The 24011-nt window shown below is 40.8% G+C and overlaps 1 protein-coding gene across 1 annotated transcript in view; it reads right to left on the bottom strand.

The window, feature by feature from the left end:
• The window catches only part of TFCP2L1 (transcription factor CP2-like 1), a 98581-nt gene that overhangs the window by 13351 nt on the left and 61219 nt on the right, over positions 1-24011 (bottom strand). The window contains exons 9-13 of the mRNA XM_006895133.1: positions 10078-10126; positions 9897-9990; positions 7497-7587; positions 6533-6636; positions 1539-1681 (exon numbers count right to left, since the gene is read on the bottom strand). Coding sequence (XP_006895195.1) covers positions 1539-1681; positions 6533-6636; positions 7497-7587; positions 9897-9990; positions 10078-10126 — 481 coding nt within the window. The remainder of the gene's footprint in view (positions 1-1538; positions 1682-6532; positions 6637-7496; positions 7588-9896; positions 9991-10077; positions 10127-24011) is intronic.

The raw sequence follows: 24011 nt of genomic DNA, 5'->3' as shown, positions 1-24011 counted from the left end.
ATCCTGATGCTGCCAATTGGTCCAGTAGTGAGAATCTTTGTCTTCTTGACATTGAGCCTCAATCCATATTGGAGGCTGCAGTCCTTGACGCTCTAATATGTAGGAGTATCTAAACTTACTAAAACCCTTTTTAGCACTTTAAAGCCTTTTTAGACATTATGGGCACTGTTCCAATAAATCCCCATCAATTCCTTTGATGTCTGCCGAAGGAGCTTCTTTGCTCTGAATAGATTGGTAGCTGCAGGGACAGACAGGAAGGCTGTAATCTCTTCTCCTCTCCTGCTGGCCACATCCTTCACATCACTCAATACTGAGTGCACGTCCCCTTCTCCTTCCTTTGAAGGCTGTAAATCACATGACCATCTCTCTTCTGCAGAGCCTCTGGTGAATTTGAACTGCCAGAAGTGTGTGCCTTTCTATTAGCTGTACAACTTCCCTGTAAGAACACTGTTGTTAATGTGCCATCAAGTCATCACCGGCCCATACCTGACCCTCCAGTGGGTTTTCAGAGACAGTACATCATGTGAAAAGAGACTTTTCTCATTGATTATCTGGGGGATTCGAACTGTGTGCCTTTGGGAATGGAGTGCAGATTCTTAACAGTAGGCCACCAGAGCTCCCTATAAGAATAGTATCTGGGGGGCAAGCGCTCTGGTGGCCTAGTGGTAAGAAGCTGCACTGCAATTGCAGAGATGCGAGGTTCGAATCCACCAGATGCTGTGCTGGAAAAGGAGGGACAGTCTCCTCATGTACCAGTCAGATCTGATTTGACGGTACACACACACACACACACACACACACACACACAAAACAAACAAACAAATAAAAGAATAGTATCTAGGGAAAAAAGAAAGTGTCAACTTGGAACTGGACTGTTTTCCTCACCCCTGACTACCCCATAATAGCTGAGTGACCTTGCACAAGTTTACTTAAACCCCTAGGCACCTCAGTTGTGCAGAAGATAAGGCTGTAGGAAGGGTAAATGAGAGCACGCTGTCAGCTTCCAGGAGACATGAAGTAAGTGAAGGCCTGCCTGAGCACTGCTGCCCACTGTCTTCCTCTCCTCCATTCTGTTGCTGGACTTGAGGGAGCTTTGGTGATCAGCAGAGAGTCGTATTGCCAACCTAAAGTCAGACTGATTGAATCCACCAGCCGCTTTATGGGAGAAAGCTGGGCAGCCTCTGAAAACCCACTGGAGAGTTAGCTATGAGTTGGTTCTAACTCAACAGCAAGGAGCTGTGTCAAGTTCCTCCACTAAGACAGAATGTGTGTCCCTGGTTCTCCACAGCACCTATCCCAGCCACAGTAAAGAACAGGAGTTAATCAACCGCCCAGAGTACAGATGGGACCACAGGACCCTCTGTTCATAACCCTCTAAGTAGCCTCTGAAATCAAAGCCAAGGGGACACACAGACAAAACCTGCTGTTCTTTGTAAAGGACCCTCTCCTGGTGAATATACCCCTGGTCCAGGGTCTTGCTGCTTCTCCCCTTGTCAAAGTCCCTGCTCATCAGAAAGTAGATGGACAAAGGCCCTCACCTCGTTATTCACCACCACGTGGATGCCTGTGGGTCCCTGTCGGTACACTCGGTGGATGTGCTGGGGGGAGATGCTGTACAGATTGGCAATCTTCTCAACCAACTCCAGTGCAGTCAGTTCTTCCAGAAAGATAGCGTGATACACTAAGGAAAGAAAAAAAGGTGCTTGCTAAAGACTAGTTTCAGGTGGCCATTTAAATTAGCATGAACCCCTTGCGCACACCCTTAACCTAAGAAACCAATGACCAAGGGTGATGCTATGAACGAATGAGGAGTGAATTGGGCTGCACCGGGTACTCATCTAGAAATCAGTTAGCTGGGGTGCTGGGACCAGGTGCCAGTGCAGTCACCTCAGTGAAAAGAAACTGGGCTATCATATTTTATGTTCACTTCAGCTTCTCTTGAGGCTCTTATGCAAAATGGAAGACTTTCTGGGTCCACTCCAAGCCCAACGACCTCCATCTTGAGGAGGAGGCTGGAGGGAGAATGCTGGCAAAATCTGTGTTAATAAGCTTCCAGTGGTTCTGGGGTGCCCCCGTATTTGTGGCCCACCACAGGGAAGAGCAGCCCAAGCCTCAAGATCTTTCCCATTGTCGAGAGGGGTTAGTGTGGCTTCAAGTGGCAAGATGTAAAACAGAAAGGGTTTTTTGCTACTTGATAGCAAAAACAAATGCAGCCGCTTGCTCATTTACCCCTTCCTCAGCACACACAGTTCTAAGCTAGATCTTTGATCCAAGAGAGAAGCAATGCACCAGGAGTTTGTGTCCTGACAAAAATCCAAGAGCCAAAGGAGTTAGCTCCCCAGGTGGCCCACAGAGGACAGCTAATTTTGGGGAGCCTCAAGGTCCCAAAAGCCAAACACAACAGAGTCAATTTGCAGGTTTCCCACCTTCTCCCTTGCCTTGGTTATTGAGTGCTGCTGTACCAGGTCCCGTAGATGGATAACTCTGACAAGAGAAACATTCTATTTACAGAGTCAGATTCAGAGGAAGGCCCCTCACACTCCCTGGCAGTTCAGGGGAAGGTCCTTGTTTCTTTGATCTGCAAACCAAGCATTCCTAGGTGACCTTCCCCAGGGACCAGGAGCGCCCAGCAGAGGGGCTTGAGTTCAAAGGACACACTCCAACCTTGGAGCATTTCTTGATAGTCCTGTGGTCCCCATTCTCAGGTAGCTTCCCTCCCTTTTCATCTCTTATAATACAAAAAGTATAGCAGCCCACACCACAGAGGAATTTTCCTCATATGAGATTAGTAGTCAAGGCTGTGAGGGGATACAGTTTAACTCATGGCATTCTACCCTTCGGTCCCCCAAAGATTCAAGTCCTTTTCACAAGCAAAACATTTTCACTCATATCTTCACAAAAACCTTAGGTCCATTTTCAGTTCAGATTTCATCCTGGGGCAAAATTCTTCTTCCTCATTAAATTTAGAATGCAAGTACAAGGGTGACCCAGGCACAAAGTAGACATTTTTCATCACAAATGGGAGAAACTGGCTGGAAAGAAAGGGTAGGAAACACCAACTCAGCAACTCCACACTCATTGCTACTGAGCCAGAACTGACTCATAGCTGAGCATCTACTGGGTGTCCATGGCTGCAAACCTCTTAGATCCACTGGGGGATTTTTAAACCCTAAGAGAGGTGGCTTTTAGATTAGCAACACAAATCCCTACACACTATGCCACCAGAGCCCCAAAGCACCAAGCAGTAGGACAACTTACATGGAGTCTCCATGCTTGAAAACAACCCTCTGTTCTGAGACCAGCCAAGCAATGGCTCTGCCCTGTAGACTCTGGCTGTTGGCTACTTTCTCTGTGCTCAGGGTAGAAGCTGGCCCAGGGCTTTAGCGCTGTCTTCTAGACCCCCTGAGAGAGCAACTCTACTCCTTTCCGCTTTGAGTAGTCTCATTCTCCCAATTAAACGGAGTGGTGATCCTACTTTCTCCTCAGACCAGCAGTATAAGTATGGTGTCCCTATTCCCCAACTTTTCATGATTGTCCATCCTCATAGACATCCATATGCCAGAATCAAGTTAATAAAGATTCAGCTCTTTGAAGCTCAAGATACAGTGATTTCCACTTTCAGAACTCTAGACATCATCATCCCACACTGGAAGCTACAGAGGCATCCAGCTTTCTGGCTCTGTGGGCTACCAAGCCAGCTCCACCAGGACTCCGTCCTGTCAGGAGGTCTCCTCCTGAGCACACTCGTTTTATGTGGTGGCATCAGTCTTTATCTCTGCATGTAGCTCTTGGTCCTGTTGCTGATGCTTCCCTGCTACTGCTTCTTATTATCTGTGCCATCAGCAGTGTCCAAATCCTCCTCCTTTCCTTTGAGCCTTCAAAAACTTTCAAAACCTTCAAAAACATCTGTAATTCCACAAAAAACACTCTGAGACAATTGACAATATTACTCTTTGACACCTTAAAAATCTTCCAGACTGTATTCATTACCTAATTCCAAAACCACTTTCACATTTTGGTTATCTGTTAGACCCACTCTCAGTAGCAAGTTCTGTCTTCATTATTTGGCACTGATGGGGAGCTCCAGTATCCTAGTGGTAAGAAATTGTGCTGCAATCTGAAAGGCACACGGTTCTAATCATCCAGCTGCTCAGAGGGAGAAGGATGGGCAAGTTCCTCCCATGTGATTTATTGCTATGAAAATTCGCTGGAAGGTCAGCTATGAGTGGGTCCCAACTAGACAGCACACAACAACAGAGACAGTGCAAGAGGATGGCTTTAACAAAGGCATATTCATTCTCTTACAGTTCAGGTAGTTGTTGTTAGGTGCGATCAAGTCGACTATGCCTCACAGTGATCTGACGAACAACAGGTCAAAATCTTGCCCTGCATTTATCCATCCTCAGCCTCTGCCATGCCTGAGCCCACTGTTACAGTGACCATCAATCCACCTCAATGAGGGTCTTCTTATCTTTTTCTGAACCTCTCTGCCATTCCCAGCATCATTTCTTTTTCCAAGAGTTAGTTAGTCCCTCCTGACAACATGCCCAAGATACACACAAGACAAAATTTTAACACCTTTGCCTCGAAGGAACACCTTGACTGTACTCCCTCCAAGACATACTCATTTATCCTTTTGGCAGCCCATGATATATTTGACACTCTTTGGCAACACCACAATTTAAAGATTCTTCTTTGGTCTTCCTTATTCATTGCCCAACTTAAGATGAAATGAAGCAAATTAACAAACCACGGCTTGGGCCAAGTGTGCCTTAGCATTTTAAAAAAAATAATTATTATTTTGTGTGTGTGTACTGTAAATTGGATCTGACTGGTAAAGGAGGAGATTGTCCCTCCTTCTCCAGAAGAGTATCTGGTGGATTCAAATTGCTCGCCTCTAGGATTGCAGTGCAGCTTCTTGCCACTGGGAAACCAGAGCTCCCTAACTAAGTTGGCATGCCTTAGCTTTTGAACGTATGTCCTTGCTCTTCAAAGAAGAGCCCCTCTCTGGGAGGCTATCGGTCCAAATTCAGGGTGTCAACTCTAGGGAGGCCCTCGTCCTCCATGTCAGTTCTTTTAAGGTCAGAATTGGGTAAGTCTGACATAAAATAAGAGGAGGCGGAGAGAAATAAGATAAGGAAGACCTGAGAATCATGGAAGCCAATGGAAGGCAAAGGGGTGGCCAGCTGTAGGCCTTATCTAACCAGAGCCAAGGAACTAGTTACATTAGACCAAGCTGTCTCATCTTCCCAAAATCTTGGGCGCATAAGTGATGTCAAGGACAAGGAGCCAGAACTGCTGACCAGTGGAGAAAGGCATTTTCCTCACTTCTCTATTCTAGGAGAATGGCCCATCTTGCACTCTGGGACTTGCATCTTCTAATAAAACTATCCTTGTTTTCACCTGCACCTTTGCCTCCTTGCCTTTTCCCTTAACTACATATTCCAACAAGGGTTCAACCCACGCAGGGTTAATTCCTCACAGGACCTAACTAGGTGAATCACACATAGCCAATCATCTGGCGTCTTTCACCAGCTCAATTCTCTTTCCAGGCAGTGAAGCCTGAAGTGAGGTATTCACTGCATATATCAAGCTCTGGAAGAAGGATTTTGTTTCCTTCACAGTATCTGTAGGCCTGGAGTTTCGCGACAATCTCCACGTGTCTTTGTCTTCTCTGGTGTCAAGGAGCTTCTTAGTATAGGCAATGGAGTCCAAATGGATGCAGTCCACGACTGAGGATTATTTCTTGGGGGCACTTATGTCCTTGACTGGCTTCCTATCCTTTTTATCTCTTATGAGCTAAAATGTGCCATATCCTAGGAAAACTTGGATCCAATCAAGGCTGTGAGGGGATTACTCAAACTCATTGCTGCCAAATTGGAACCAATCCATAGCTGAGCCTTCAGCAGGTTTTTAGCAGCTGTTAATCACATGGGAGGAGACCACCCATATTCCTCCTTGGAGCTGGGGAATTGGAACTGTCAGAGAGGTTTAGCCTTTGGGTGAGCATAGCCAACCCCCTACTAACAATACCACCCCAGAACTCCCTCTCATAGACTGTGTTTTTCATTTATTTAATGTCTTATAAGGAAATTCTTAAGCAATGTTAAACACTGTCCTCTTCTGAAGATCTTTTCTAAAATATCAACACCCAAATTTTAAGGAACAAGCTTAAATACATAAGAGCACAAAGGGAGAAAGATGGGCCATCCCCCTCTCCAGCTATTGAAAAAAACACCACTGGGGAGTTGGTTCTAACTCAAGGGCAGTGACCTGTTGTTACCAGTGAGCACTTAAATGGCCTTGGAGAGGGAAAGTGAGGCGTGCCCCCCTTATTTCCCCAGGTGTGAAATAGGAGGCATGGATGATATTCTGGGAGAGACCATCCATCCTGACATTTTAATTTAAAAACACCTAGAGGTGATGTAGCCATACTCTTAGCAACAGCACTATTTGGTTGCGGCTATATTTCCTCAGTGACTTTTGACCCTTGCTACCAGACCCTGTCATAGTGGGGCTCCCCATAACTCACCACAGAGGCCACTGTCCCCACCGCCATCCCGCTTCTGCTGCTGAGGAATACGGTTCTGCTCTAGCTCCTGGCAAACGTAGATGGTCATCTTTGGTCTCACGTTCCTGGAAAGATGAAGAAATAGTCAGTAAGGTAGACCAGGCTCTGCTGTCCCAACAAGAGGATGGAAATGGAAGTGCAAAGGATACTAGGAAAAGCTAAGAATCTCAACATGGGATTCTCAGGGTGGTAAGAACAGCAAAAGCTTCTCAGACAGGCAATGCCTTAGGGCTCTATACCTATGACCCATTCATTCAATTCTCATTCAGTGTAGGAAGGAGATGGGATCATCCTTGCTTTTCAGAGGAAGAAAATGAGGCTCACCGGGCTGAAAACGTTACCCTTTTTACACAGTAAGAAGAGACAGATTCAGGTCATCTTGTTAGTCTAAAATTGCACTGTCCGCACGTAGCTATTGAAGCTTTCCTTAGGTAAAATTTGTCAGGTGCATTGGCCTCAGTGCAAGTATTCTGCAGCCATGTGGCTAGTCCCTCTGGACAGAGTGGTCACAGAAAAACTCCACCACTGGTGGAAGTGGGATCAGTCTACACTGTTAACTAATGCATGATGCTGGGTAACTTCACAGGCCATGGCTTCCCTCAGGGAGGGGAAACTTTTAGACAAGCATCTGAGAACACAGATGCAAACCATCAAGCTGAGCAAGAAAAGGCCTGCTGGAGCCAGCTGTGTCTCAGGTCACTGTTGATACTGTTCTGCAATGGCCCTGATGCCCCTCACTATACCTGTCCCTGCATTTGCTCCTCATTCAGGAAAGGTTACCAAGGAGCCTAAGGAGAACCCATCCCAACAGCCAGCCCATCCAGGGTGGCCAGCTTTCTAGAGTCCAAGAGACCGTGGTCTTGGCTTCCTACCACACAAGGCCAGGCGGCAGCCACCAATAGCTTCCCAGGAAGCCAACAGCTACCTGCACTTGATGGCATTGAACAGCCGGATCCCATCAGCAGGGCCACAGATCTGCACTAGATCATCTCGAGACATCTTCAGCAAGTCGGCACCTAGGGCGAATGGGACTGTATGTTACATAGGCCAGGGAGAGGCAACTCCATCTTCAAATACCTTGCAGGAAAAGAAGGATGAGAGTCTCTCTCACTCTCAGTAGGAACCAGAGAGTCCACTGAGAGAGAAATTGCACAAAGAGTTCAATGACATCAGAAGATCACAGTCAAGGAGTGTCAAAGTCCAGGGGTCACAAAAGTGAGTAAGGATGGCAGATACTTAGAGAAACTAGTAGATTCTCATTGCCTGTGCCTGCCTTCCCTGGTACCAAACTTTTACTGGTGCAAATGTGTGCCCACTTTTCTACACTGTGTGTACAGTTCAAGTGTACCTCTGTGATCAACACTTCGCCAGTTTCCCCCCCCCCCAAAATTCATCTCCACTTTGCCTACCATCTCTAGGGTAATGTCTGTCCTGCCTACTCACTATAGAGTTTCGCTCAATTTTGTAAATTCAGAGAAAGGAATAGCATGTACTTTTCAACATTTGGTGGCCTTCCCTCAAAGTTTCATTGACAGATTCATTGATGCTACAGGTATTTAGTATCAAAATCCTCACCACTTTACCAAGAGGCAACATCATGATGTTATTGTTGTTACAAGCTGCTGAGTCCGAACAGACTCAAGCTAACCTTCCAGCATGTTTTTGAGGCCGGAAATCACCTGGGAGGAGATTGCCTATCTTTCTCCCTCAGAGCAGCTTGGCGTGCCTTTGGTTGGCAGCACAACTCCTTACATACTAGGTCACTAGAAGAATACTGATGTTTCAATGATTTCCTTTTACTTGGATCTACAATCAACAACCATGGCAGTAGTCGTCAAAACATCAAAAGATGAGTTGTATGGGGAAACGTGCTGTCAAGGGTCTCTTTTAAAGTGCTTGTGAAGAAGCCTATCAGTATAAAGACTAAAGTGTGCCTTTTAAAGCCATGATGTTTTCAATTGCTGCCTATGCATCTAACATTGGAAAATGAATAAGGAAGACTAAAGAAGAACTGATGCCCTTGAATTATGGCGTCAGCAAATAGAATGCCAAACGAATAAACAAGTCTGTCTTGGAAGACATACAAGCACAGTGCTCCTTAGACATAGGGAAGGTGAGACTTTGTCTCACATATTTTGGGTATGTTGTCAGAAAAGACTGTCCTTAGAAAAAGTCATCATGCTGGGGGAAAGTGGAGGGCCAGAAAAATAGAGACCTTTAGCAAGAGAGATTTGACACAGTGACAGTATAACACTAGTCTCAAGCATGTCAGAGAAAGTGAGGATGGTACCACATAGGATAAGGTCTTGATGCAGTTCACAGGGTCGCAATGAATCACAGTCAACTGGATGGCACATAATAACCACACAGGTAGTTACACGGAGCAGTGGGGGCATAGTCTCCCCCTATTAAGATGTACAGCCTCTAATAACTGATAGAGAACCACTACGAGTCAAAAGCAACTTGACAAACGTGAGTCTCGGTAGTTAGAGACTCTTCACTCTTCTTATGAACACAGAGCAGCTGAATACTGGTTCTCTGTGGCTGCACTCTGCCAACTGCCTTCTGGTCTGTGTGTGTGTATGGACCTGCTGGGTCAGAGCCCAGTAGTAGGCTCCAGGTCAGGTAACAGGTTATGTACACTGTGGGTGGAAATATGTGTGGAAGCCTTACCCAATGTGGGTCATCCTACTTGGCTGGGGTCCTTTCTGGGCAGACTCACCCATTTAGATAAGGAAATATTAAGAGTTACTCAAATTTACTTCTCTAAACCCTAGAGACATTTTAAAAAAATTCATTAATTTTAATGAAAGTTTAAAGAGACTTGGGATTTCCAGTCATTCATTGTTGCACTTTTCTCCCTGCCCACCCCCTCTCCCCTCAAATCACTCTTCTCCTTGAAAAGAAAAACTCTTTCATTGTTATGCAATCCCACCCCTCAAGTTTACTCCACTATACAGCCTTCACTCTGGACTTCTGCAATGACAAGAATACCCATTCATATAGCCCTTTGAAACAGATTCCTCATCTGTTTCAATGCAGTATACATCATTCCTCCCCTCCTTTTCTGTCTTTCCTCAACCCTAATGTCAGTCCCGTTTTGTTTTATTATTTTATTTTTTATGGTTTTATTTTTTATTGGCCCTATGCAATATTTGTCCTTTTGTGACCAAGATATTTCACTCAGCATAATGAACCCTAGAGACTTTTATGGACTGTTTCTAGCACCTGGTTGATGATCCAACTCTGCTTTCTGCTGTGAGGCAGAACATAAAGGCACTTGCCCTCCACAGTGCTCTCAAGACCCCTGTGGAAAGATGCTCACCTGAAAAGCTGGCGAAGAGCCGGCAGAACTGGGAGAAACGGTTTCGGTGGAGCCACTGCTGGACGTCCTGGATGGAGGTGGATGGGAGGAGGTACTGTAGGGCAGAGAGAAGAGGCCTTGAAGGGATTGCCAGGGGACCGGAAGGGATAGTCAGCCCCAAAGCCCAGCAGCGGACACTTACATCACTGGCCAGCGGCAGGGCCTCCACTGGGTGGGTCGGGGAGCTGTTTCTGCGGAGAAAGGTGAGGCTTAGGTGCAGAGAAGCCCCAGGCTCAGCTGGGCCCATCATGCATAGTGTTTTCTCCACCACGCAGGGGGGGTTACAAAATATTAAGTAGGACTTTCCTTTTTTCCATTTTTTTAAAAACTGAGTCAAAGTTAACAAATCATATTGATTTCCAATCATTATCTACTCTGTAGAATGTGGGTTCCCATGCGTCAAGGGCTGACTTGACCACCTCCACCTCCTCCAGGTGTCTCCACACCAAGGTTTAGTCTGGGGAGCAGCAAGCTGACCAGGAGGGCACAGGTGACAAGCAGCCTCCGTCCTCACAATAACTGCAAGATGGGCAGCCAGCCAAGGGTCACAACCTTCTGCAGCTTGCCAGGGCCCAGGAATCTCATGGCAAGTGCTCTTGTGCAGTGAGTAAGTGTCCACAATTGGCCACCTATTCTGGAGGTGGCCTTCTCAGTTCTTCCCTGAGAGGCACTGCAGTCCCTCTCATAGGCTAATGCATTGTTGTTGTTATATGCCTTCACTCAAATCTAAACATCTGGATTAATCTAAATTAGTAATCTAAGTGGGGAGAAAATACATTTTAAAATGACCTGCCCAGGACACTCCTCAGACCAGTCATCAGATACAGGCCAAACGCAAACACAATAAAGGAAAAGGGAGCTCTGGTGCCTTAGAGGAAAGAAGCTGTGCTGTCAACTCAGAGGCACATGGTTCGAATCCACCAGCTGTTCTGTGGGAGAAGGATGAACATATGATTTTCCCATATGATTAACTGCCTCTGAAAGCCTGCTAGCAGGTTCTGATACGACAGTCCATAACAAATTCTACAACAGTAAAGGGAAAATGCATGAACAAGGTATTCTGATTTGATGATTCAATATGTTTCATTCTTCATAGTTTTTTTAATAACAAACCTATAAAATCCAAGAATAAAATACAGGGCACACGAAATAAAGATGTAATTAACAACAACCCAACACAAAGTGGGGGACAGGAATGACACACAGAATTTCTTACATGAAACTAAACAATTTGGTACCAACTTAGCCTAATGTTATAAATAAAAGCTCTTAAATGTAAAATTCATGATAACAACTAAGAAAATATCTTTAAAATATGAATTAAATAACATAAATATTAATGATTAATTTGGGTAAATAACAACTAAAGATATATTTTAAAACAGACACAAAAGGAGACAGGGATCAAAATGGCTCACTACAATACACAACAACATATAAAAGCAAGTAGTGATGCAAGACAAAGAAGCCTTAAGACACACAAGAAACAACAAAATAAGAGAAGCCACCTGTGATCTGTGATTACAGTGAACGCAGATGAACTAAAAGCTCTAATCAAAAGGTAGAGTGGAAGAATGAATGAAAAACAAGTGTTAAATATGTGCTGTAACAGGAAACAACTTCAATCCAAGGGCACATATAGTGTAAAAGTGAAAGAATGAAAATATATTCCGTCCACACAATAACCAAAAGAGAAGTGGGAATAAATAAAAATATTATACAATGGTAAAAGGACAAATTCATGAAGACTTAATAATCATAAATATATATGCACCTAATGTCAGAGGATCTAAATCTGTAAAGGAAATGCTGATATTGAAAGGAGAAATGTAATAGAAGGTGGAGAGTTCAATAGTGGGCAGACATCTAACAAGGCCAACAGGGCAATTTGGTGACACCGTAAGTCAACTAGACTTAACATGCACAGATACAGCATTCCACTCAGTAACCGCACACTCCAGTACACGTAGATCATTCTCCAGGACATGCTACAGGTTAGGGCAGTAAGTCTTGATGAAATTTTTAAAAGATTGTATAATTTTATATGTTATGTTATTGTTGTTGTTGTTATGTGCTGTCGAGTCACCTGCGACTCATAGCGAACCTATGTACAACAGCCCTAAACTCCGCTCTGTCCTGTGCCAAATGGACTGTCTCTGACACTCCCATCCCAATTATCCCAGTCACTGAATCAATCCACCTCATAGAGGGCCTTCCTCTCCTGCGCTGTCCCTCCACCCTCCCAAGCATGATGTCCCTCTCTAAGGACCGGTCTCTCCTCACAACATGTCCAAAGCCTCAGAATCCTTGCCTCCAAGGAGCCACCTGGTTTAACCCTTTCCAGGATGAATCTGTTTGTTTTCCTAGCAGTCCATGGTATTCTCAATACTCTTCTCCAGCACCACAGCTCAAAGGCATCAATTCTCCTTCTATCCTCCTTGGTCATTGTCCAACTCTCTGATGCATAACAAGTGATTGCAAAAACCATGGCCTGTATCAGACGCATCTTAGTCTCCAAAGAGATACCATTGTTCTTCAGCACTTTGGAGAGGTCCCTAACAGCAGACTTTCCCATGGCAATGTGCCTTTTAATTTCCTGGCTGCTGGTGCCAAGACTGTTGACTATGGAGCCAAGCAAACTAAAGCTGTGTACAATCTCAATCTCTTCACCATCCATCCTGATGCTGCCAATTGGTCCAGTGGTGAGAATCTGTCTTCTTGACATTGAGCCTCAATCCTCCTCAGTTTCAGCAAGCAGGGTTGTGTCATCCGCATAACGCAGATTGGTGATAAATCGTCCACCAATCTTGACCCCACATTTCTCCTCATAGAGCCCAGCCTCCCGAATAATCTGTTCTGCATATTAAATTAAACCAAATTCAAGGCAACCAAAATATGACCTTGAGTCTATCCCACCTGAATTTCAGAACCATCTCAGGAACAGATTTGAGGCTTTGAACACTAATGAACGAAGGCCAGATGAGTTGTGGGAGGATATCAAGGGTATCATCCAGGAAGAGTGCAAACGGTCATTGCAAAGACAGAAGAGGAAGAAAAGACCAAAATGGATGTCAGAAGAGACTCTGAAAATTGCACTGGAGCGTAGAGAAGCCAAAGCACAGGGAAGAATTCAAGATACTAAAGAGTTGAATAGAAGATTTCAAAAGGCAGCACGGGATGACAAAGCAAAACATTACAATGAAATGTGCAAGGAGTTGGAGTCGGAAAATCAAAAGGGCCGAACTCGCTCAGCATATCTTAAGCTCAAGGAACTGAAGAACAAATTCAAACCTCAAGTTGCTATAATCAAGGATGCTTTTGGCAGAACGTTAAATGATCCCGGAAGTATTAAAAGAAGATGGAAGGAATGTACTGAGTCACTGTATCGAAAGGAATTGGAAGACACAGAAGAATTTCATGAAGCAACATATGAGCAAGAGCCTATGGTGATGAAAGAAGAAGTTCAGGCTGCTTTGAAGGACATGGCAAAAAATAAGGCTCCAGGAATAGATGGTTTACCAATTGACATATTTCATTTAACAGATGCTGCCCTGGATGTAATTTATAATTTTATATACTATAAGTATATTTTCTCTGACCACAATAGGCTGGAAATCAGTAACAGAACAGTAACAGAACAAGAACAAAACAAAATACCTGGAAAATACACAAACACAGAAATGACACATCATTAAACTAGCAATAGGTTAAGAAATGAAAAGACACAAATGAAGCTCAATGTAAACAAATTATTGTGTGCAAACCAATAAAAAATTTAAAAAAACACAGAATTCTTGATTGAAATTAAAATGAAAGCACAACATACAAAAACTGACAGGGATGTGGGGAAAGCAGGAGTAAGCAGGAAACTTAGAGAAACAAATGTCTACATGAAGAAAGAAAAGAGTAAACTAAACCTGAACCATAAGCAGAAAAAACAACAAACATCAGAGCAGACAGACATAAGTCAAGGAACAGAAATACAATAGAGAAAAGTCAATAAAACTAGAAGCTGGTTCTTGAAACAGTCAATAAAACTGACAAATCTGGATAGCTGTGAAAATAACCAAAACAAGAAATGAAAGGGAGGCAATATAATTGACCTGGGAGAAATAAACAAAATAATTATGGTAGAATATTATAAACAAACTGAATAATCTAGATGGAACAGTCAAATTCTTTCTTTTTTCACTCATTGATTGCTGCATTTCTCACTGCCTACCCCCCGCCCCCAGTTTGCTCTTCTCTTTGAAAAGTAAAAAAAAATAAAGAAATAAAATTATTTCATTATTTTATAATCCCTCCTGCCAAGTCCACTCCACTATGCAGCCTTCGTTCAGGACTCCTGTCATGACAATAATACCTAATCATAATGGCTATTGTCTTTTTATTTTTTTTAACATATTTTTTAAATTTTTGTGCAAGACATCTTATATTTTTCCTTGGTAAGCCAGTAAATGTTTTACATACGCTCCTTTTTTAAATTTTCTTTTTTTAAAAAAATGCAACATATGTATTTTTAACAGCATATTCTTCCCATTTAATTTTCCCCCATTCATTCATTTTTGCATATTTTCCTCCTTGCCTACCCCTCCCTTCCAATTCACTTTTCTCTTTGAAAAGAAAAAAAAATATTTCACTGTTACACAATCCCCCCACCCCGCCCACTCCACCCCAGTCCACAGTTCACTTTACTATGCATTTCTTTTTATGGAATCTTGTCATGATAATAATACCTAATCATATATTCCTTTTAAACAGTTCTCTCCCTCATCTGTTTCAATGCAGTATACATTATTTATCCCCTCTTTTCTTAGGCTCCACCTGATGTCAGTCTTGTTTTATTAACAGTGGAATTATGCAGTATTTGTCCTTCTGTAATTGAGATATTTCACTCAGCATAATGTCCTCCAAATCATCAATTTTGTATATTTTATGAATTCCTTTTATTTTTAATGCAGCATAGTATTCCATCGTGTGAATATTCCACAGTTTCTCTATCCATTCATTTGTTGATGGGCCCTTGGTTGTTTCTAACTCTTTGCTATTGTGAACAAAGCAGCAATAAACATGGGTGTGCATATATCTACTTGGGTGGCAGTTCTGGTTTCTTTAGGGTATATTCCCAGTAATGGAATTTCTGGGTCAAATGGTATCTCTACTTGCAACTTTTTGAGAAAGCGCCATACAGCCTTCCATAGTGGTTGCACCATTTTACACTCTCACCAACAATGAATAAGGGTTCTAGTTTCTCTGCAATCTCGCCAGCATCTGATGTTTGCTGCTCTGTTAAATTTTGCTTTTCTTACTGGGGTGAGATGATAGTTATTTTGATTTGCATCTCTCTTAGAGCTAGAGATTTTGGTGAAGTGTCTGTCCATATCCTGTGCCCATTTTGCAACTGGGTTGTTTACATTTCTCTTGTTGTGGCACTCGAGTATTCTATAAATTCTAGATATAAATCCTTTATCAGACATGTCATGGTCAAATATTTTTTTTCCCAGTCTATGGGTTCCCTTTTTACCCTCTTGGAGAAATTTTTAGATGTGCGTAGGGATTCTTAAAAGCACAGAACAGTAAGCAAACTGACTCAACAGGAAACAAAATATCTCAGAAGTCACAGGACATGTGAAAAAAATTGAGCTAGCTTTCAAAAATTGCCCAATAAAAACAGATTACTAGTAAGCTGTGTACCAAGGTCCAAAGAGGGGAGGGAAGGAGGGGGACTGACAGGAGTGGGGGGGGGAATGTCAAGGTCTCAGAGTTTGGTGGGCCGAGTGAGGAGGTGAAGAAATTAGGTAAAATCCAGTGGGAACCTGAAAAGATGGGGTAGTGGTGGGCATGGATTAATAATGATTAAACCACAATGTTTGGGGATGATAATATGAAACAGAGTGAATGGAGGAATGAATATAACACAGTGTATACAAATAAAACACAATGTCTATATTACTTCTGCATGTAAACCAAAACAAAATTTAAAAATTAAAAATTTCCCACAATTGAAAAAAAAAACCACACTAGATAGCTTCACAGGGAAATTCTACAATACATTTAAAAATAATAGATGCCAATACTTTTTATGGAATGCTCTCTAATTTATTCTATGAGGCAAATATGATCCTCATACCTAAATCAAGTAAAGAACTAATAAAAATAAGAAAAGGAAACTACAAACCAATATACATCAAGTTCTCAACAAAATATTATCAAACAGAATAAGAAGATATTAACAAGAGCCATAAATCATGGTCATCATTCCATAAGTGAAGTGTTGGTTCAACATTAACATTACAAAATCAAGGACTTGTGAGCAGGAAAGATGGTGAACTAGCGAGATGAAAGTTCAGATCCTTATCAAAGACAGAAAACAAAAATAAGAGACTTGTATGATAATCCTAGAACTCTCAGTTTAAAAACAAAAACAAAGTACTTCAAACAGCAATGAAAGGAAAACCTAAACTGAGGATCACACAACCTTAAACCAAGAGGCACACTGCAGCCATTTTCAACAGCTGTCTACACAGCACAAGGAACCTGGCGGGCAATGGTATCCACACCAGGGGCTAGTGAACAATGGGGAAAGTGGAAAAGGTGAGATCTACCCCCTTGTCCTCATTGCCCTCCCAAAAATCAAGGTGCTACCAGGTGGAGAGGTAGCAATCCCCTGTTGATAAACCCAACTCTGCCTAACGCATGCACAGCTTTCCACTCCAGGGGCTTCTTCCAGGCACTGGAGGACTGTGTACCTGGATTATGTAAGCGGTGTGAGGGCAGAGCAGGGAATGTGAACTCTGCCTTTGACAGGTTTTTGCCTTTCATTCACCCTTGCCAGTTAGAGCAGTGTCTATTGAGAGCTCCAGGGCTGAGGATTTCAGGTCAGCCATGACTATTTCTTTATGCTAGCCTTCTCTGACTAGGTACCCCCTGCCACCCCCACCCCAAGACCAGCAGAAGTATGATCCCTAACCATACACACTATCACAGGCTGGATGCAACCAAAGGCCCAGCTCACATAATGAAGCTTCAGCCTCCTCTGGAATGGGCAGAAATTCTGACCTGACTGGGCATCCCAACTCCATCGTTCTGCTGAACCAGTAGACAGTCTCAGCTCAGACATCTGATCCTCACCCACCACAGCAGTGCCAAGAGAACCAATGAGTAGTGCTCCCTCCACGGTCTCCTTCTTTCCCTTCTTATTTTTCATTGCTTTTTATATGTTTATTCACTTGTTCACTTCCGATTTTGTTTTTTTCTTGTGTTTATTTTAAAATTTTTTCCCTCCCCTTCTTCACTCCCTATTATCATCTGGTTTCTCTTCTCTCTAGCTTTTTCTTTGCAGGTTTTCCCTCCCTATTCTATTTTGTTCTTCTCTTTATTCTTTATCCTTTTTCTCCAGATCCTCCTTTATCTTGTAGTCCCTCAGTTTTGGTTTTTCTAATTTCTTTCCATGCCCAGTCTTGTTTGTGTTTTAAGTTCTGTTCCCCTATTCCTTTGTCCCACCTGACAACAGCAACAGCTGCCAGCCACACATTCAGCTCCTTCAGCTTCACTCATCAAGTCTTAAAACAAAGTCCTACTACTTGATCGACAAAAGACTACTACAAACACCAGAAAACATGGAACTGCACACACACTATCATCCTCTAGCATACTGACCAGGAGATAGGTGAAATATCAACAATTACCACAAATAACTAACAGGCAGTGAAACATACGTGCACGACTCAGTCAGATATATTAAAACAAAATAATACAAATAAAATATATCATAATGATGTCTCAGAAAGAGCAGACAACCTTAAACTAGTAAAAAACAAAACAATAACAAAAAACAAAAACAAACAACTCAGAATAAGAGTTTTAAAAGAGTCACCAAAATTCAAAACCAGAAAATTTTCTCCAGGAAGAAAGACTATTGAAACTTCTTTAAAAATTAATTTTTAAAAAATCATAGTTAAGTGCCTTTTAAGGATTCAGGAAAACATTGAAGAATTTTAAAACAAACAAAAAATTACAGATCAAATAAATAAAATAAATAGAAATGTAGAAGTAATATAAACACAACAATTTGGGATTCAGAATACTGAGACTAAAACTGCAGAAATAGGCAAATCATTAGAAGGTCAAAAGAACAGAATTGATGGAAAGGAATACAGAATTAGTGAAGTGAAGGGCAAATTCCTCAATATTAATCTGTTAGAGAAACTATCAGAGAAAAGAAAATGAAGACTGTCAAACAAGTATGTGAGACAAAATCAAGATGAATAACTTATATGGGACTGAAATCTTAGAATACAAGAGACCAAAGTAGGTGTAGAGGAAACCACTGATGGATTTGCTATAGAAAAATTTCCCAAACATTATGAAAATAGAAAATGTGCATCCAAGAAGCTGAGCAAAAAAATGAAGCAGCAGCAACTGAGCAAATCTAAACAGTACAGATTCCAAAAGAAAACAAAAAAAACATGTTGCATTATTGCTGTTAGGTGCCTCTGAGTTGACTACAACTTAGAGTGACTCTATGAACAGATCAGAAACAATACATAAAATCCTCACTTCTTCCAAAATTAAAGAAAAATAAATAATGCCAGAAACAGCTCAAGAAAGACAAAGAATTACCTATAAAAGAGAACCAATAAGATTTAGTTTTGATTTGTCATCAGAAACTATGCAGACAAGAAGACAATCAGATGACATACCTAAAAGTCAGAAAGAAAATAATTGACAAAAAAAATTTTCAACAAAGATGCAGAGTAACACTGCTTTTGTTGCTAGGATGAGATGATATTCCATTGTTGTTTAAATTTGTATCTTTCTTAATAATTAATAAGAGCAATGTTAAAAAAAACTATAAACAACAAACACTGGCCAGGGAGTAGAAATCATAACTCTCACACACTGCTAGTGAAGATGAAAAATAGAACAATCACTATGGAAAGCAATTTGGTGGCTCCTTATAAAGTTAGCAGTAGAAATAAATCTCAATACCAGGTAAATATGCCAAAAAAATAAGGTCTATAACACAAACTAACATGTACATGTTTACTGGCACATCATTTACCGTAACAATGACAACCCAAGTGCCCATTAATAGGACAATGGCAAAGGAAACACTAGATCCTTCACACAATGTAGTACTATGGATCACTAAAAATGTTCAAGAATTCATGACAGATTGCACAGCAGTGGTGAATCTAGAAAATATCTTGAGTGACATGTATCAGTAATGAAAGGACTATTACAACCATAATTACCAAAACTGTTGCAGTTATGTACCAGAACTGACCCTCCAACGGGTTTTCAGAGGCAATAAGTCACACAGGTGGAGACTGTCCCCTTTCTCCCACAGAGCAGCTGATGAATTCGAAATGCATACCTATGAGTTGGCAGTGTAATTCCTTACCACCAATCCACCAGAGCTCCTTTACCAAATTTAGGCCACTATTTCAAAAGCTAATGAAGTGTTCACAAACAAGTTTTCCTCCAATAAGCAATTTTGGAGGTTTACTAGGAATGGCAAAAGAGAGGGGGGTGGGGGAAGAGTTAAAATAATAAATAATTTGTTTGAATGGAAAGGTAGGTCATTGTAAAAGGTTAATCACACTAAACAATGGTAATGTTATAAAACAAAAATAGTCCATTAATGATTATATGGGGAAAAAAATATTTTCAAACTTTCGACTTTGAAACGGTAAAAAGAAATATTTTTAAAACTAAGCAAAAGAAGAAAAAAGCCCCACACCCTAAGATGAAAATCAACTAAATAATAAAGTAAGCCAACTGGATCTTGCAGACAAATATAGAACATTCTACACACAAGTGCACAATATACATTCTTCTCCAGCATATATGGAACAGTCTCCAGAATAGAGCAAATGCTAGGTGCCAAAGTAAGCTTTAATACAATTTTTAAAAGTCAATTAGTCAATTCTTAGATCACAAATCTATAAAGTTAGAAATAAATAAGAAAAGCAAAGGTAGGGGAACTATACAAGTAGATGGAAACTAAATAACACCTTGTTACAACACTATTAGCACTATTGGCTGATAGGAGAAATTTTAAAAGGCATTTCAAAATTTCTGTACGTAAATAAAAATTCAGTTTACCAAAATCTTTGGGACACAAAAAAAAACAGTACTCAGAGGGCAACTTAAAGCAAGAAACACAGTCACGAAAAAAGAAGAATCAAAATCAACATCTTAACGTTTCAGTGTATAAACAGATCTTAAACAACAGCCAACATCACCCTCAATGGAGATCAAAGTAAATTTTCCTATTGGAGAGCTGGAAATCACCAAGATCAACAACAGATCCTGGTGAACAAAACTGCAGTATGCAAGCATCATTAAAAAAGAAAAAAAAAAGATAGAGAAAGAAAGAAAGGAAAAACCACAACAATTTGTGAAATACTGCACAACACAGATGAAACTAGAACAAACCATGTCATGTTAAGTGACATAAGTCACAAAGGATAATTATGATATAAAACCACTAATATAAAAAGCTAAGGAAAAGTTCATTCCTGTACTATAGTCAGTAATTCAAAGACAGCACATCTCAGGTGGGTGGGATCCACCAGCAGCATTGCAGGGGAAAGATGGGCAACATCTTCCAGTGAGATTTACAGACGCCTCACTCCTGCTGGAGGGGCAGCTGTGAGTCAGTTCTGATTTGACAGCAAAGAGTGGGTGAAAGAGTGAAAGAAAAGTGTACACATGGAATCAATCTTGGAGAGTTTACAGAGATGAGAAAGGAAGAATTGGGAAGAAAAAATTAAATAGATTAACTGAGTGAAAGGAAAGGCAACACACAAGATGTTGTTGTTGTTGTTGTTGTTGTTATGTGCCGTCGAGTCGCTTGCGACTCATAGTGACCCTATGTACAACAGCCCTAAACTCTGCTCTGTCCTGTGCCAATCACACTGTCTCTGACACTCCCATCCTGATTATCCCAGTCACTGAATCAATCCACCTCATAGAGGGCCTTCCTCTCCTGCGTTGTCCCTCCACCCTTCCAAGCATGATGTCCTTCTCCAAGTACGGGTCTCTCCTGGCAGTATGTCCAAAGTATGTTAGATGGAGCCTCAGAATCCTTGCCTCCAAGGAGCCACCTGGTTTAACTCTTTCCAGGATGAATCTGTTTGTTTTCCTAGCAGTCCATGGTATTCTCAATACTCTTCTCCAGCACCACAGCTCAAAGGCATCAATTCTCCTTCTATCCTCCTTGGTAATTATCCAACTCTCTGATGCATAACAAGTGATTGTGAAGACCATGGCCTGTATCAGATGCACCTTAGTCTTCAGAGAGACACCATTGCTCTTCAGTACTTTGGAGAGGTCCCTAACAGCAGACTTTCCCTTGGCAATGCGCCTTTTAATTTCCTGGCTACTGGTGCCAAGAGTGTTGACTGTGGCGCCAAGCAAACTAAAGCTGTGAACAATCTCAATCTCTTCACCATCCATCCTTATTTTGCCAATACAAGATAATGAGATACTGCAATTAAATTCATTAGTCAATTGTAATTAACATTACAGAACAAATTTCCTGAAATTATTGGATGAAAACCAATATGATTTGTGAACTTTCATTCACATGAAATATTTTTTTCATGAAAAATATTTTTTAAAAAGACAAAACAAGGAATTATCCCTTTCTATACTAACTATGGTTGTTAGTTTACATTTAAATTATGTAATGCTTTGGGAGGCCCAGGAAATTTACAATGTCAAGGTAATATTTTTTTATTGTCTTATATGTAAAACAAACTATACTGATGTACTAATAAAATCTTAGAGGTAAAAAAATTAGAAAATCAATATATTGCACTACATTAATAAAACAAAGAGAAAGTGCCACATGATTGATCATCTCTGTGGTTACAGGAAAAGTATTTGACAAAATCCAATGTTCTTCCTCAATGAAAATCCTTCAGAAGAATGAAACAGAAAGGAAATTCTTCAGTACAATTCAGGGCACATATGGAAAGCCAGCTGCCAACATCGTACTTAGTAGATAGAGTTTTTCCTTTAATACCTGAAATAAGAATGCTCTTACAACTTCTATATGGTATTAGATACTCTAACCAGAGGAACATGACCCAAAAAAAGAAAGTCATCCAGATTAGAAAAGAAGTAGTAAAATTATCAGTATTTGAGGTTATAATTTTATGTATAGAAAACTCCAGCATCCATAAGAAAACCAGTAGATTTTAATAGAGAAATTTAGAAGTCAGAAGATACATGTTAGGGAGCTCTGGTGGCCTAGTGGCAAGACGCTGCACTGCAATCCCAGAAGTATGTGGGTTCAAATCCACCAGATGCTCTGCTGGAGAAGGAGGGGGCAATCTCCTCCTGTACCAGTCAGATCTGATTTGACGGTACACGTAAAAATAATACAATAAAAAAAAAAGAAGATACATGTTGTCAGCAAAAATCAGTTCAGTTTCTATAAAGCAGTAATGAAAAGATGTGAAAGGAAAATTAGCAAAGCAATTCCATTTCAATAGCATCAAGGAAGGAAAATATTTAGAACTAAATCACACAAGGATGTAAACAATTCATACAATGAAAACTACAAAACACCGCTGACTGAAATAGAAAGTTGTTCCAATGTTTGTAGACTGGAAAGCTTAATATAATTGATGTCAATATTACCCAAACAATCTCAGACACAATTTCAATAGCTTTCTCTACAAAAATTGAAAAACTCATGCTCAACTTTAAAAGAATTTTCTAGAGGCACTGAATAGCTAAAACTACAATGAACGAGAAGAAAACTGTAAGAAGACCAATATTTCCTGATTTTAAACCCTGTTACATAAGTACAGTGATAAGAACACTCTAGTAAAGATCTTACAATAAACACAGATGAATGGAATAGAGAGTCCAGACACAAGCTTATACATTTGTAGTCTACCAATGTTTTACAAGGTTGCTAAGTCCATTAAGTAAGAAGAGCTTCATCAATAAATGGTATTAGAAAAATGAAGTTTCCACATGCAAAAAAAAAGGAAACCAGATTTGTGCTTCCTATTACACAAAAAATACAAACACAAAATTAATTAAAGACTTACATTAAAGGGATATGAATGAGGGATATGAATAGGGGGATGAGGAGAGAAATTAGAGTAATTAGGGTAAAGGTATGTAAGAGATTGATTACTTTTATTTGGAGTTGCACCAAATTTTTTGGTTCCTAAGACCAACGGATAGCTCTTATCCTTTAAAAGTTAAGAAAGCCATAGGTTTAACTATGGTGTAAAGAATTAGCAGTTCTTTTTTCTTTCTTGGTAGATAAGATTTATTCTTCTGTCTCTAGTTTCACAGTCTAGTATTTTGTGTTAAATTATATCTACAGTATGTGTTTCCCATAATAATAGAAGGATTAATGGATAACAGTATAAGTGGGATAAGGTGGAGAGCTATTAAAGTATTTTCTCGTGTAAATGATGGATTTATAGAGATAGTGTGGTGAGTGGTTTTTCCACGTTGGGTTATAATAAGTATATAAAGGGAGTATATGACTGTAATTAGTATATTCAAGCCTAGCAGAATAATAGTAAGGTTAGATCAAGAAAATAATGATGAAATAATCATTAGTTCTCCAATAAGATTAATAGAGGGAGGTAATGCTAGATTAGCTAAGTTAGCAATAATTCATCAAGATGCCATTAGTGGGAAGATGGTTTGAAGGCCTCGGGCTAAAATTATAGTTCGGGTATGAATACATTCATAGTTAGAATTTGCTAGACAAAAGAGTACTGAAGATGTTAGTCCGTGGGCAATTATTAGAGTGGTGGCTCCTATAAAGCTTCATGGGGTTTGAATTATAATTGCTAGGATAACTAAGGCTATGTGGCTGACTGATGAATAAGCGATTAAAGATTTTAGGTCTGTTTGGCGGAGGCAAATGGAACTTGTCATAATTATTCCTCATAGAGATAGTAGAATGAATGGGTAGGCTATGGATTTGGTGATTGGTTCAAGGATAATAGTGATACGTATTATTCCATATCCGCCTAGTTTCAATAGAATAGCTGCTAATACTATGGAGCCTGCGATTGGAGCTTCTAC

The sequence above is a fragment of the Elephantulus edwardii genome, unplaced genomic scaffold (genome assembly GCF_000299155.1).
Source record: "Elephantulus edwardii isolate Elephantulus edwardi_28Jun2011 unplaced genomic scaffold, EleEdw1.0 scaffold00160, whole genome shotgun sequence".
Taxonomy (NCBI): Eukaryota; Metazoa; Chordata; class Mammalia; order Macroscelidea; family Macroscelididae; genus Elephantulus; species Elephantulus edwardii.
This window is presented reverse-complemented; position numbering and strand designations above follow the sequence as displayed.